Consider the following 14042-nt stretch of genomic DNA (forward strand, 5'->3'; position numbering starts at 1 on the left):
ATTTTATTTTAATTAAAATATCTATTGGAAGCACAAAAGCTTACGAGTGCTACATATAGCATTTTATATTCTATATAAATAGTATCTTGCTATTCACATCCAATGAAAAGTGAGATTATAATGCTCCATTACTTTGTGCTCACCACCCTCGATGAATGAAAAATGCTTGATTGGGATCAATGAATCCGTGCGTGTGATATTCTGTCCAATAGGAGCCCTCCAATGGCAAGGAAACATACGGGCCTCTCACTACTTAAAGGCCTCTCCCCCATTCCGCACATTCAACATCCACATTTGAGGGACTACGATTTTATCGGTCGATATTCGCATTACAAATCTCGAGTTCGATATTCAGCAATGGCTTCCACTGATGCTCAGGTGAATCCACCCAAAGAAGCTTTTCCTGCAGCTGGCGAAGTTCCTTCACAGGCCGAGACAGAGCCAAGCAAGGAGAAGATGGCGAAGTCGGTCAAGGAAAAGATGCCCCGGCTTCCCAAGGCAACCCCTGCTCATCTTCCTTATTTTCAGGTAGGGTTTACAAATTCAACCCTCTTATTTTCAGGTAGGATTTACAAATTCAACCCTCTTATTTTCAGGTAGGGTTTACAAATTCAACAGATCTCTTCTCACTCATTACATTTGAGTAAATTCTGATTCGAGGTTCTCAGATTTGACAGTTTGCGGAATTGATTTAAGATTTTTGATTTCTAAGCTTAAAGATTTTACTTTGTGTTCTGTTTCAGATGATTAAGGAGGCCATTTCTGCCCTCAAGGAGAAGGGAGGTTCGAGTCCCCGTGCAATTGCAAAATTCATGGAGGAGAAGCACAAGGCCGTGCTTTCCCCGAATTACAAGAAGATGCTGGCGATACAGATCAAGAAACTGGTGCTCAGTGGAAAGCTTGTCAAGGTGAAAGGCTCTTTCAAGCTTTCAGAGGAGGGTAAGAAGGCGGCAACGAAGAAGATCGTAAGGAAAACTGCAAAGCCAGCGACGAAAACCGCTTCAAAGGTCAGATCTGCCTCAAAGCCTGCAGCGAAAACCGCCTCAAAAGCCAAATCTGCCTCAAAGCCTGCCAAGCCAGCGGCTAAGAAGGTTGTTAAGAAGGTCGCCAAGGCCCCTGCTACTGCTACAAAGACCGCAAAGCCTGCCACGAAGAGGTCGGCTCCTGCAAAGAAAACAGCTGCGGCCAAGCCAGTAAAGGCGAAGAAGCCTAAATCTATCAAGTCTGCGAAGAAGAGTCCTGCAAAGTCCACGCGTGCTGGCAAGGCCCCTTCTGTCAAGAAGGCAAAGAAGGAGGCTTAGTGAGAGAGCTAGGTTTGTCTCCTTTTGCTTCAAGCTTTGCAGTAAGTGTAGAAAATGAACGGTGTTCTTTAACACCACCCTTTTGGTTGAGGATAATGGCCGCGCTTCTGGCTACTCGTACATTAATGCTAAAGGTTGAGCTTTCGGGTAATTTATTGGATCAAAATCGATGTAGAAATCGTTTTGACAGTAATTAGTTTTACTTTTAGATATGAGACCTAATTGGGAAGTTTTCAAATCGCACTTAATGGAACTGCAACACTGTAATAGAATTGTGAATTGCTGATTATTTTTCCATTTGAATGCTTCTTGATGAGATGATATTACTGTAATGCAACTGTGAATTGATGGTTATTTCACCACTGGAATAGTATTTGGTGAAATGATTTTATGTTTGTGGAAAACTGGTTAGGGAATTAAGCTTCAATCTGTGGTACTCTATATATCAGGAATAGCAAAATCTGCTGGCACGGAATGGTGCTGTTGTCCGTCCCTTTTTCTTGAGCCAGTTCTTGAAGGAAGTGGCTGTCAAATTTTTTAAAAATGGAAAATATCAAAGATTTTTTTTTCAAAATTTTATCATTTGATTTTCATGATATGTATAGTTTGTAGTTGAAAATAACAAAAAATTACAAACTATTGGAATATATGGTGATTTATAATTATTCATAATTATCTATTATATTGGCTTTGGTTTACAATTATTGATTTGTAAACCAAAGCCAATATAATAAACCATCAAATGACTTTTGGAAGTGTTAGTTATTCTCCATTGATCTAATCCAATATGTAATATTTATTATCTCATAATGAATCCTATATGCTAAAAGTTGAATTTTAGTATTTATCTTTTGTAGAATTAACATAAAAAAAGAAGACATACCACTTGTTCCAAATTTATTAGATGCATAAAGATTTGGACTGAAGTTTAGAGTGAGGACGCATTCTAATATTATTGTTTATTAGAAAAAATTATACAAATATATTAATATACATATGCATATCTCTTTGTCTCTATATATGTACATATATCCAATCTTCATTTATAAAGAGAAACTTATTTTTATGTATGTATATATAACTATATTTATAGATGTGTGTTTATTTTATTAATGAGTATACTAATGCCATTGTGTATGTATAAATGATAAGGTTGATATATATTTCCTCTTCCTTTTATGAGTATGTAATATGGATTTTCTTGTTTGGTTTAGGAAAAAGAAGAAATAATTTTTATTAGTGCTCTTGTAGATGGCTCAAAGGCTTCTCTTCCACGATTTAGTGCTTAACTCCTAAATTCAGTTGGGAATTTTCATAGTTCTTTCTAGTTCAAAACTTAGTATTTCTAGTAACTTCTGGGTTATAAGAAAATGAGCCAAAAGGGGAGGGCTATTGGTAGAGGTCCCTCTTGAGCTCTATCATAGAAGGTATAAGCTTTACCTAGCAACAAAGGTCAAGACTGGGTAAAAGTGCAAACTTGTGTCACTTTTTATAAAGAAATGGGATATCAAAACTTAAATTGTTCAACTTTAATGATAGAAAGGGGACATTTGTGTTTATAATTTGAAGATGATGTAAACTAATAAAATATTTAAAATTGGATGAAGATGAAGTTTATGCTTGTAATTTTCTTTTTTGAAAATGGAGTTATTATTTTATCATTTAAAAAATAATTAAAGTCTATTTTCTAATTTTTTATAAATGCTAAAAATATAAAGTTTCATTCCCACCAAAAAAATTTATGCAAATGATCATATTTTGATCTGATTTTGTAAATGTTATAGTTGACATGTATACCTAGTGGAAGTTTTTTTATTTTTTATTTTGGACTTATATATTTCAAGTTATAAGTGTTTAAAGTCAAACTTATCATAAATAGAGAGTTATTTTTTCTAGCCAAACTTTTTTTTATTAAATCTACATATTTTTAAAAACAAATTACATATTCTTGAAAATGACTCTCTCCTCTAGAGGTACACATAATTTAAAAAAAAATTTGAACTATTTTTTTCTTTTTTTGAACAAACATTTTCTTGAATCTTAAAATACCTACTTGTAATATTTGAAAGTTCTAACATATTATAAATACTCAAAATAATACAAAATTTATATGACCATAATCTTGAGTCTGAGATCTACAAAATAGTATTCTTAGTTTTTGAAAACACTTAATCTTGTATGGAGAAATCAGCCTTGAAAGTGAAAAGCTTGGAGAAATTGCATTTTTTGCTTGTGTGGCTGCCAACTAAGATGACACATAGACAGTTACAACCAAAACCCTTTTGGCCGTAAAGGTTTTGGTCGTAACCTTTATCGGCCCAAAGAAAATTGTTAGCGGTGACATTGGTGGTTTCATATAAAATGAAGTGTTTTTTATTTCAATTTATAATAAGTATATAGTAAATTGAAAAATATATAAAGGAGCATTTTCAGAAATTCATATTTTTTGAAGCCATATTTATCAATAGTTTCAATGACAATTACAGGCAAGAGCACAAAATTGGGTCGCAACTCCATGGAATTCAAATCTGCGGAATTGGACCTCTCAGAAATGGGTCCCTAATTTTTGAAAAGCGGACCGAGTGCCCAAACTGCTTAAAAATTGGGCACCCAATTTCAAAAAATTACAAATACCCCCTTGTTTGGCATTTTGAGTGTCATTTTCAGCATTTAGAAAATGAAAGCCTAATTTTAGAGCAATACGAGAGCTCATTTTTGACCTCTACTGATTGCCCCCTGCTACTATTTTCTTACATAATCGGTATTTTATTTTGTTTTTGTAGACACTCAAAAATGGTTCGCATCTACGGTTTCATCACTTCTTCATACTAATTTGTCCCATTTTCTCATTCTACTAACTTTGATCTTTTGGCCAGATTGACCATATTTTGTCATTTGTATCCCCTTTCACATCAATTTCATATCAACTCAGAATCATATCAAATCAACTCGGAATCATATCAAATTAACTTGAAATCACCCCAAATCAACTTAGAATCATTCGAAATCAGTCCTAATCAACCCAAAATGTATCAACTATCTCAAATCAATCGTCATTTATCCGCTCCTAGACATTGTTGTGGCTTTCAGTGCCTTGGAAACCTATCAACCTATCAATCTTTTCAATTTGACCTTAGTACTGTCATGGCTCTCAGTGCTAGGTCAAACTATCATTCATGTCATTTAATCTTTGACAAGGCTTTCAATGTCAGATCATGGCATCATCAACCATTTTAATAATATTGACAGTGTCCGTCAGTGTTATTATGATCAAACCTTATCAATCAATTTCAATCCTATAGCATTTACAATGTCGGTTAAATGTTACATATCAATTAATTCATGTCATGTGTCCTTGGCATGTTATCAATTTCAATCTATCAATTAACTTGACCATGGCTTTGGTCTACCTTTTCATCATCTTATTCTATATCCATCATCGTCACATTTTCATCAAAGGATACGGTCGCATTCATTTAATCAATTTGGCCAATCATCTACTAATGTTCTCTATAGGATTAAATAACCCATAATTTAATTCTATTATTCTCACTAATTATTCTTCCTGATTATCATCCTCAATTAATTAATTTTATTAATTAATTGATTCATTATCTGCAAACCATGGAAATTTACAATTTCCTAAGTTCTATTTTCCATCATTAATTCCATTTTCTACTAATTCTTATTTTTTGGAATAAAAGGATTTTTAATTCAAATATTCCATAAAATATTTCATCATCATGACACTTGGATGTGACACCTCGTGGATTCTCCTTTGACACTTGGCTGAGATTTTTCATAATCAAATATTCTTATCTCTTACGCATGTCCCTATTTGGCCTATTCGTCATAGATTCTTGGCTTTAAGTGGGTTAAGGAATCTTATGACGCGTCATAGATTCTCTTCCAAATTTGACTCTCGTGTGTCATAGAATCTTACTTTTGGCATATTCTGTCATATGCATCATAGGAATTATTATTACCTCTTACGCATGTCCCTATTTGGCTTATTCGTCATAGATTCTTGGCTTTAAGTGGGTTGAGGAATCTTATGACACGTCATAGATTCTCTTCCAAATTTGACTTGCATGTGTCATAGAATCTCAAAATTGGCATATTCTGTCATATGCGTCATAGGAATATCTTGCCACATCGCACATCTATGGGTGACAAATCCAATGCCCTCACTTTGAGTGTTGATTATAAAATGAACACTCTTCTCTCATTTTGGGGTCTCTTAGATCTAGAATGCTTAAGTCTTGAGTCCTTGAATCTTTGAGTTTTTGAGTCTCTAATTTGCATTTTGCATTCTCTCTCTCACATAAAATCACACTTCAAGTATTCTCATGGAATTATCACTATCATAGGCTTTTGCTTCAATTTTGTGTGCACTATAGGCAACTTTGGAGCTACAATCATTTGGAGAAGAAAGAAGGACATGGGAGCTACAAACGAAAAAGGGAGTTTTTGATTATGTTTGCTTTCTTTTGTTTAGTTTGGCTTTCATGGTAGACTAGTGGGTGCTAACATATGATTATTGAGTTTGTGATTTGCTCATAGTATATTATGCTTTTAGCCCATTTTCTGGTCCTACATTTGGTGAACCCGATGCGAACATGCATATCTAACTTGGGTTTTCTTGTTATGTGCTTGTAGGTGCAAGGAAGGAGCTCACTTGGAAGGTATAATGACTATTTTCTCTTCCTTTTCACACCTAGATCTGTACTGTCAGAGCACACCTAGGTTCATAGTAAGCACATGCACCAATCAAAATCTACATTTCAAGCTCGTATCACTCTCTAGGACATAGATTAGGTGATTTTGTGTTACTGATGGTCTATTTGTAGCATGTGGCAATCATGGGATGAAGACATGATCATAAACTACTAATGCTTTGTTTGCAGGATGTTGTTGAAGACTTTGTGTGTCTTTCAAAACTATGTGTGTGGATTTCCTAGATTAGATAACATTTTGTTTGGTGCTTAAAAAGAACCTTTTTCTTTTTTGCCTGGCGTGTCTATGGTGTTAGATCCCTAGGAGTTGCACTGGACGTATCCTCTCCCCTCGCCATTCGTGGATCTTGGGTGTAAGAGAAATCTGTGTAACTTCTATAGGAGGCCTACCTTGGACCAAGATACTCGATATTGGGTATGCCAAGGGACGACCTCAGAGCGGTAACGAGGGCAAAGCCAGGTCAACGTTCCAGCCGCTATATAAAACTCGATTACAGTGAAAGCCGTGTCAACGGTATTGCTGCGTGATAGCTCTCCTCCAGTACCCTTGTGGTGCATCAAACCTCGGTTCTCGAGGCTGGGAGACCTTCTGCGGAAGTTTATCATTAACTTTCCAAATAGAATGCCCTTACTAAAAACCATGTTTTAGTGGCCAAAATCCTTTCTATCCACTGGCTCAAGGGGTCACCCATGCCTGTGAAGACATCCTACATTCTCATGGTCCTTAGTAGAGGCAACAGTCCCTTGGGAAGTCATGCCCCTTGGCAAGTGGATCTTGGTAGCCCCGAGAAGTGAGTGCATTGTAAGGGGGAGCCTGTAGTGCCAAGATCCTAGGTTGTCCGCTCTGGATAAGCATGGTTGATCTTCAGTTCAAGTAGGAATTCAGTGGATACAGTCCTAAAAGCCTAGGTTGTGGTGTGTTTGTTAACTTTTTACAATACCTATTCTTGTCTTAATGTCTCTTGCGTGTGTGTAAAACATAATCAAGATAAAAGCCAAACTTTTAAATTTACACCTTGGATATCATTTGAACTTGTCAAAACCTCACACATTGCCAAAACATTTCAACCTTTATCAAACTTTGCAAACATTGATTCAACACACTCAAACCTTGGAAAACATGGTGACTTGTGCTCTTAAATGTGCTTGGCAAAATGTAGATCTCACACTTGCATAGATTTCACTTGCATTCACCTTAGTCCAGGCTTCATTCTTACATCATATAGACTTCATATTGCACCTTTTAGTCCTCATTACTTTTCATATTGCATCCATTTAGGTTCAGTTTTACTTTCCTCAATTTTTTCATTCCCATATTAGAATCAACACTTTGCATTCACCACCTTGCATCTTTACATACCTATTCATCATCTTGACCACTTTATCCATCATTTTGGCTGTCCTAATCATCATTTTGAGCATCCAAACTGGTCCTAACACTATCGTCTACCATTTACCTCTCTGTGACATCCCACTTAGCATCACCATCATTTTGAGTCCTCAAAACGTCATTTTGAACCCCCAAAACCTTTGAATTTAGTCAAAAAACTAGACAAAGTATAAGTCTTACAGTATCTCCTAGTGTTGACGGATAATGAATCTTGACTAGTCTTTTTATCTTTTCTTATCATTTTCTTTGGTCAAAATCTATCTATGTCTTGATATCTTTGACATTTTCATCTTTTATCAATTTGATCTTTTCATCTTTTATCAGTTTTTGGTCAAGATCCAAAGTCCTTTATCACAAGGTTAAACTCCTAGACAAAATACTTTCTAAAAGGTTTTACCTAAGTTCAAAACTTTCCATATACCCTTGTCATAGCATAATCATATCCCTAGCATCCTCAAATGTCATTTTGACCTACCCTAGTGGTATATCCCCTTCATATTGCATTGATCAAAATCCTTAGCATCATTTTCACTACCAAACCCTATCAAATTGTCCATCAACCAAATTACCTTCTTGAGCATTTACCCTCATTTTACATGTCCCAAACGTCATTGTGAACCCTAGAACATCATCCTTTACATGATACACCTTGCGTACATCAACCTTTAGCATCCTTAACAAGTCCAAAACATAACCCTAATTGTCAATTTGCATACCTTAGATTCATTTTCATCCCCTCTAGTCAAACTTCAAAACATCACCTTGCATTTGCATTTGCATAACATCCCTAGGAAATTTTCACTTTCCACATCAAAACCATAATTCATCCAGCATTTCCTCACATTTCATAACATTCCTAAACACTTAAAAATCCCAAAAACACTCATATCTTGCATACCCACCACTCTTTGCACTCTTAGGTATCATGCCAACACTTACTAGGAGACAAGCAGCTCAGAGACCAGAGGAACTCTATCAACCTTTGTTTTCTGAGGCACAAGCACAACCAAAACCTCATCCAAGACAAAGAAAGAGCAAGAAAATCCAACAAACCTTTGACGAAGACCAAATCGAGACATCACAACCATTACTATCAGACCCTTTGAATATGTATCCATAAGATCCTCATAATCAAGCTATGGCACAACAAACCTTGAACAATGCACCTACCATGAGATTTCCTCCAAACACTTCCCCCACACATGGGATGGGTCAATGGAGTCCTGACTTTGAACCTATATTCTTGTCAATGCCACTAGGAGGAGGAAGTGTACCAACCTCACCTGAAGATGAACAATCACATTCCTTTGAATTCAGCCAACCTAACACATCAAACATTCAACAAGGTACTATACACCTAAGTGATGACTCTAACACTGATTATGGCACCACTGATGAAGAAATGGCTAGGGCATGTCAAGACAAAAGTTTTCGCAAGAACTTCAAATGTTTGGCAGCCCAAGAAATTGTCAAATTTAACCCAAACTTGGAAGGTCCTAGGTCCAAACATCAAACCAACACAACTATTGAAAACATACAACCCATGATAAATTTGGACTTGGACAAGGGAAAAAAACCTTTGGAGTTTTCAAACACAATAATGGCACCTATAAGATCCCAACAAGAACCAACAATTGAAATCCTCCAAAGTACATTTGAACACATCAATGTCAACCCCTTGTTTGATGAAATACCACCAATCCCTAAACACCCCAAAAGGACATTAAGACTTGATTTTAGTCACATGATGCAACAACAAGATGCACCAAAAGGGACCCGTGCTCTAGGGATGCCAAACATACCTTCTTTGGAGGCAAATCAACAAAGTACACCTTTGCTCCTAACTTTACCAAGTGCTACACCATCAAACACTATAGAACCTCTCATAAGTACAACATGTGAAACATCAAGCACAACCATCCCTATGGACACAAAAAGGAAAAATCTTATTGACATTACACCGATTCCCAATAGAAATGTATCCCATAGGCAAGTCAATATGATGTCGCAAGCAGGAACATCTAAAACACAAAGGTACCAAAACAACAATACAAACATGACATTCAATTCTCAAGGACTTAGTCAACCCCCATGACAACAACAACCTACAATGGTACAAGGACTCAACACTTCCAAGACACAACCAAGTATACATCCACTTAACACACATCCCACATATCAACTACAACATTAAGCACAACAACAACAACCTCAAGTGGGGCAAACATCCAACATTCCTAATACGCAGTCCCATGTGAACCCACTTGACTTGCACACAATTTATCAACAATAATTTCAGCAGGAATTCCAACAACAACAAGCAATGTTTGCTAAACAACAAGAGCAACTCAAGCAAAAAATGGAATACCAAAGATGCCTTGAGCAACAAATCGCATACCAACAACATTTTTTACAACAACAACATGTGCCACAACAACCTCAACAAATACCTCTACAACAAAAAGCACATACATGGTCTCACATACAACCAACAGAGGTATCCCAACAACAACCACAACACATGGCACAACAACAACACATGGTACAACAATTGCAGTCAATCCCACAACAAGTGCCACATCAAATACCACAAAAAGTACCCCAACAACAAGGAACTTTCTGTCTTCGAGGTGCCAACATACCTCCACCACCTAGTGACACTTCATCAGACTCATCAAACACAGAAATGTCAGAATCAAGTAGACATAGTTCTCGCCACAGCAAACGGTCTACTCATAGACAAAAAAGACTTGAAGGAAAGACCATCATGCAAAACCCCAATGAGGAACTATTACAACAATTCAAACAACTTTCCAAACAAGTCGAGGCATTGGGAGTCCAAAAGAGACATGCTCTATATACCGAAAGGGACCTACGTCCTAATCCATTCTATAAAAGTCTGTATATGCCTCCATTCCCAAAACACTTTGAAGCTCCAAGGTTTGAAAAATACCAAGGAAAATGAAACCTTATTGATTACATCCGAGAATTTTGTGCTTCATGTATCGAACTTAGTGACGAGCCCACGTACCTTATGAGATTGTTCCCTCGTTCTCTAGGTGGGCCTGCACTTGAATGGTACTCCAAACTTCCTAGTAATATCAAATCTTGGTCAGAGCTAGCAGATAAGTTTATCTCCCACTTTGCCTTTAACATTACAAATGAGGTGACACTTTTTGATTTGTGCTCAACTAAACAGAAGACTGGAGAATCATTCATCACATTCTTACTGCGTTGGAGAAGCCTAGTTAGTCAATGCTCACTAGACATTCCTGAAGAACAACAAGTAAACCTGTGCATTGAAAACTTAGTCCCAGACTTAATGTATGAACTCAAAATCAAGAGTCCAAGCACCATTTCTAAACTGATGAAAAAAGGGGCTAGTATTGAAGATGCTCTTATCCGTAAGGGAATCCTCAAGATAAACAAAGATAACACAAATACCAACTTGTCTAATAACAAGGAAAATTTTTTCTCCAAAAATAAGAATGTGACTAATGATGGCATTGTGGATGCCCACATGATTAGCACAGCACAACCTCAACTGACTTTGAAAGGTGTAAATCCTACAAATTCACAAAATCCTAATCAAACAACACCTCAACAACAAAAAAATGAGACTTCCACACAAGATAAAAGACATCCTAGAACCAAGGATAGAAAATTCACACCATTGGGAATACCACTTGAGACGACATTGCAACAGTTACTGAGTAATAACTTCTTGCAATTACCCCCTATCAAAGATGAACCATTGACTAAAGCTGATTGGTGGGATGACAAAAAGTATTGTGATTACCATCACACCAAAGGACACAAAACTTCATCATGCTTCCAACTGAAACATGCAATACAAGACCTTATTGATGATGGTGTCATAACAGTTGATCCATCACTGTTAGCACCCAAATCTGATCACACTATTTTCAAAGATCCTTTGGGTAATCATGACAAAGAGAAACCCTCAAGTTCAAACTCAAACTCACAAAGTAATGTGAATTACACATGTACCGGCTATGACTACACCATCAATTGCTTTAATGAGTCTGAATTTCGCATATCCACATTCACATTGAAGGCTGAAGACCCTCGTTGTGCTGTCACTACATGTCATAGCAAGATTACCCTACCTGGAGCCCCATCTAGACCTACTGCTTCTACTAGGCTTGCACCCCCAAGTAGACCTATTACTCCTATTTCATCTGATTATAGCCTTGTTGAACAAATTGAAAAAAACCTTGCACAAATATCCATTTTGGACCTACTACATGCCTCCCCCCAAAACCAAAAGATCTTGGAGCAAGCCCTTAAAGAGTCAATAGTCCCAGATAACATGGATGTTACCCAGTTCCAAGCCATGGTTGGGAACCTATCCGCATCACAACATATCACATTTTCACCCCAAGATATTCCTAAGGACAAACCTAACCATAATGATCCCCTTTATCTCGAAGTCTTCATCCATAATGCCAAAGTTAGACATGTATTAATAGATGGAGAAGCAGGACTGAACATCTGTACTCTTAAGGTTGTCAACAATTTGGGTTATTCTGAAGATGATGTGGATCCCTCTCGAAGAATCACAATAAAATCTTATGATGATGGTGAACGCTTCTCTAGGGGCATCATCACATTACCTGTCAGAGTTGTCTAGCTACTGAAGACACATTGTTCCATGTCCTAGACATTGAAATGAATTCCAACATGATACTAAGATGCCCTTGGGTTCATGCTATGAAATCAGTCCCTTCTACATATCATCAATGTCTAAAGTTTTCCTATCACAACATAGAGGTTACCATCCCTGGCGATCTAGATCCTGTCCAGTTCTGTGCTAATCTAAGAGATGCTACTACCTACCAAATCCCAACAAATAATGAAGCACAACCCACAAATTCCTCTAAGTATGTGGATGCCGATATACTACTTAGTAAAGCCAAGGAAAAGATGAAGATTGAAGACAATGGGTGTGGAGAGTAATTTATGTCTCAAGTCTCTCACATTAGGGAGTCACCACTTTCTCCCATCAGTACAAAGAATGATACTTCTATCAATGAGAATACATCCATATGTATTGAGAAAGCAAAAGTAGAATGAGAACCCACTTTGATATCTCCTAGCAAGTATGGACTTGGGTTTACCATCATGCATAAATAAGGGTATGATGGCTATAGTGGTCTTGGATCTCAAAAACAAGGAATCATTGAACCTATCACTACAGAAGGCCAACCTCCTAGTTTGGGGCTTGGATTTAAACGATTACGAATAGGTCCTCCTAGTACCACACTACCTACATGTAAGACTATGGATGTTTCAAATGATGAAAAGGCATCTGAGGATATCCCACTTGAAACCAACAATCCTCTAGCCTTTGAGCATAACCCCAATGACCCAGTTGAATCAGTTACCCATATGTCTACGTTCAACCAAAGCCCATTCCACACTGATGATGACATGTCCTCAAGTTATCCTGAACCTTTGGATTGGGACCAACATGGACCACCAATTTTTGATCGATTCGACAATGATGACACTCTTATAATAGAATTTGAAGGCATTATGACTGAAGATCATAAAGAAGCAGTTTCTCCTAAAGAGAACACATTGGCATATTTTGGGGAGCCTACTCCACCTTCTAGTTACAAAGCAAAAAGAGAAAGAAATAACAAGCATAGGTCTCTTGGTGAAAATCGAAAGGCACCATTAGACCATAAAAAATCAAAAGCTAAGAAGCTCCCAAGGATACAAAATGAAAAATATGATGCCACAAATATTAGTGTTCCAGTGTTCAACATGCCACAAAGTCTTTTGGAGCTCTCTCAATCAGCATTTATGCGGAAGGTCATTGGTCTCAACCCTCCCAACCCTCCCTTATATCCCTTCGTTTATCCCCCAATCCAACTACCTAATTTGTCCTATAACCAAAATCAGTCTTTTATCCAACAAGCCTTTGCATATGTCATCATCAATGACATCCCAAATGACATTTCTATTGAGCCAATTATCCTTAGATGCCTTGATTCGCAAGAGATAGACATTGTCTTACATACGGTACACGATGGTATCTCTCGAGGCCTTTCTAGTGGTTTGATTTTAGCTACAGACTCGGAACAAATCCTATGTCGTTATGGTCAGTCATCGATCCAGGGCTCATTAGCTAGTAGCACCAACAACAGATATCTTCTCAGCATTTGTCAGTGACATTCTTGATTTCATCTAAAAGTCCTGAAAAAATATCCAAAAAAAAAGCAAAAAGTCATGAAAAAAGAAAAGAAAAGAAAAAAGTGAAAAAAGTCATGAAAACATGGATGCCTTGATGAAAACCTGGCAAACATGCATCTTGGCATGAAAATTTGAGTCAAGAGAAAAATTCCGTCCAAAAGTGAAAACCTGGAAAATAGGCGCTTTGGGCAAGTACCATGGTGAAAACCTGGCAAACAGGTGCCATGTGTAATCAGTGTCACTCCTCCATCTATCAGGATTCCATCTAGTCTTTTCCCCCTCCATCATTCCTTGATCATATCCTTCATATTGCAAGACATCCTGGGTTCCTTATCATGGCTCACGAACTGGTTAATGTCCTTCATTACCTTGCTTAAGCATCATCAGTCTACA

The 14042-nt window shown here is 37.2% G+C and overlaps 1 protein-coding gene across 1 annotated transcript; it reads left to right on the top strand.

The window, feature by feature from the left end:
• Positions 1–289: 289 nt before the first annotated feature.
• On the top strand, positions 290–1604 carry LOC149530585 (uncharacterized). The gene is made up of 2 exons (XM_089809308.1): positions 290–528; positions 744–1604. The coding sequence occupies exons 1-2, from the start codon at positions 358–360 to the stop codon at positions 1299–1301; spliced, it is 729 nt and encodes a 242-aa protein (XP_089665434.1). The 5' UTR covers positions 290–357; the 3' UTR covers positions 1302–1604.
• The last annotated feature ends 12438 nt before the right edge of the window (positions 1605–14042 follow it).

This window comes from Cupressus sempervirens, chromosome 11 (assembly GCF_028749045.1).
Source record: "Cupressus sempervirens isolate cs-2001-9-10 chromosome 11, ASM2874904v1, whole genome shotgun sequence".
NCBI lineage: Eukaryota > Viridiplantae > Streptophyta > Pinopsida > Cupressales > Cupressaceae > Cupressus > Cupressus sempervirens.

Coding starts and splice junctions, on each gene's coding strand:
- LOC149530585 (XM_089809308.1), top strand. CDS start 358: ATGGCTTCCACTGATGCTCAGGTGAATCCACCCAAAGAAGCTTTTCCT. Junction 529..743: donor CTCATCTTCCTTATTTTCAG/GTAGGGTTTACA, acceptor GTTCTGTTTCAG/ATGATTAAGGAGGCCATTTC.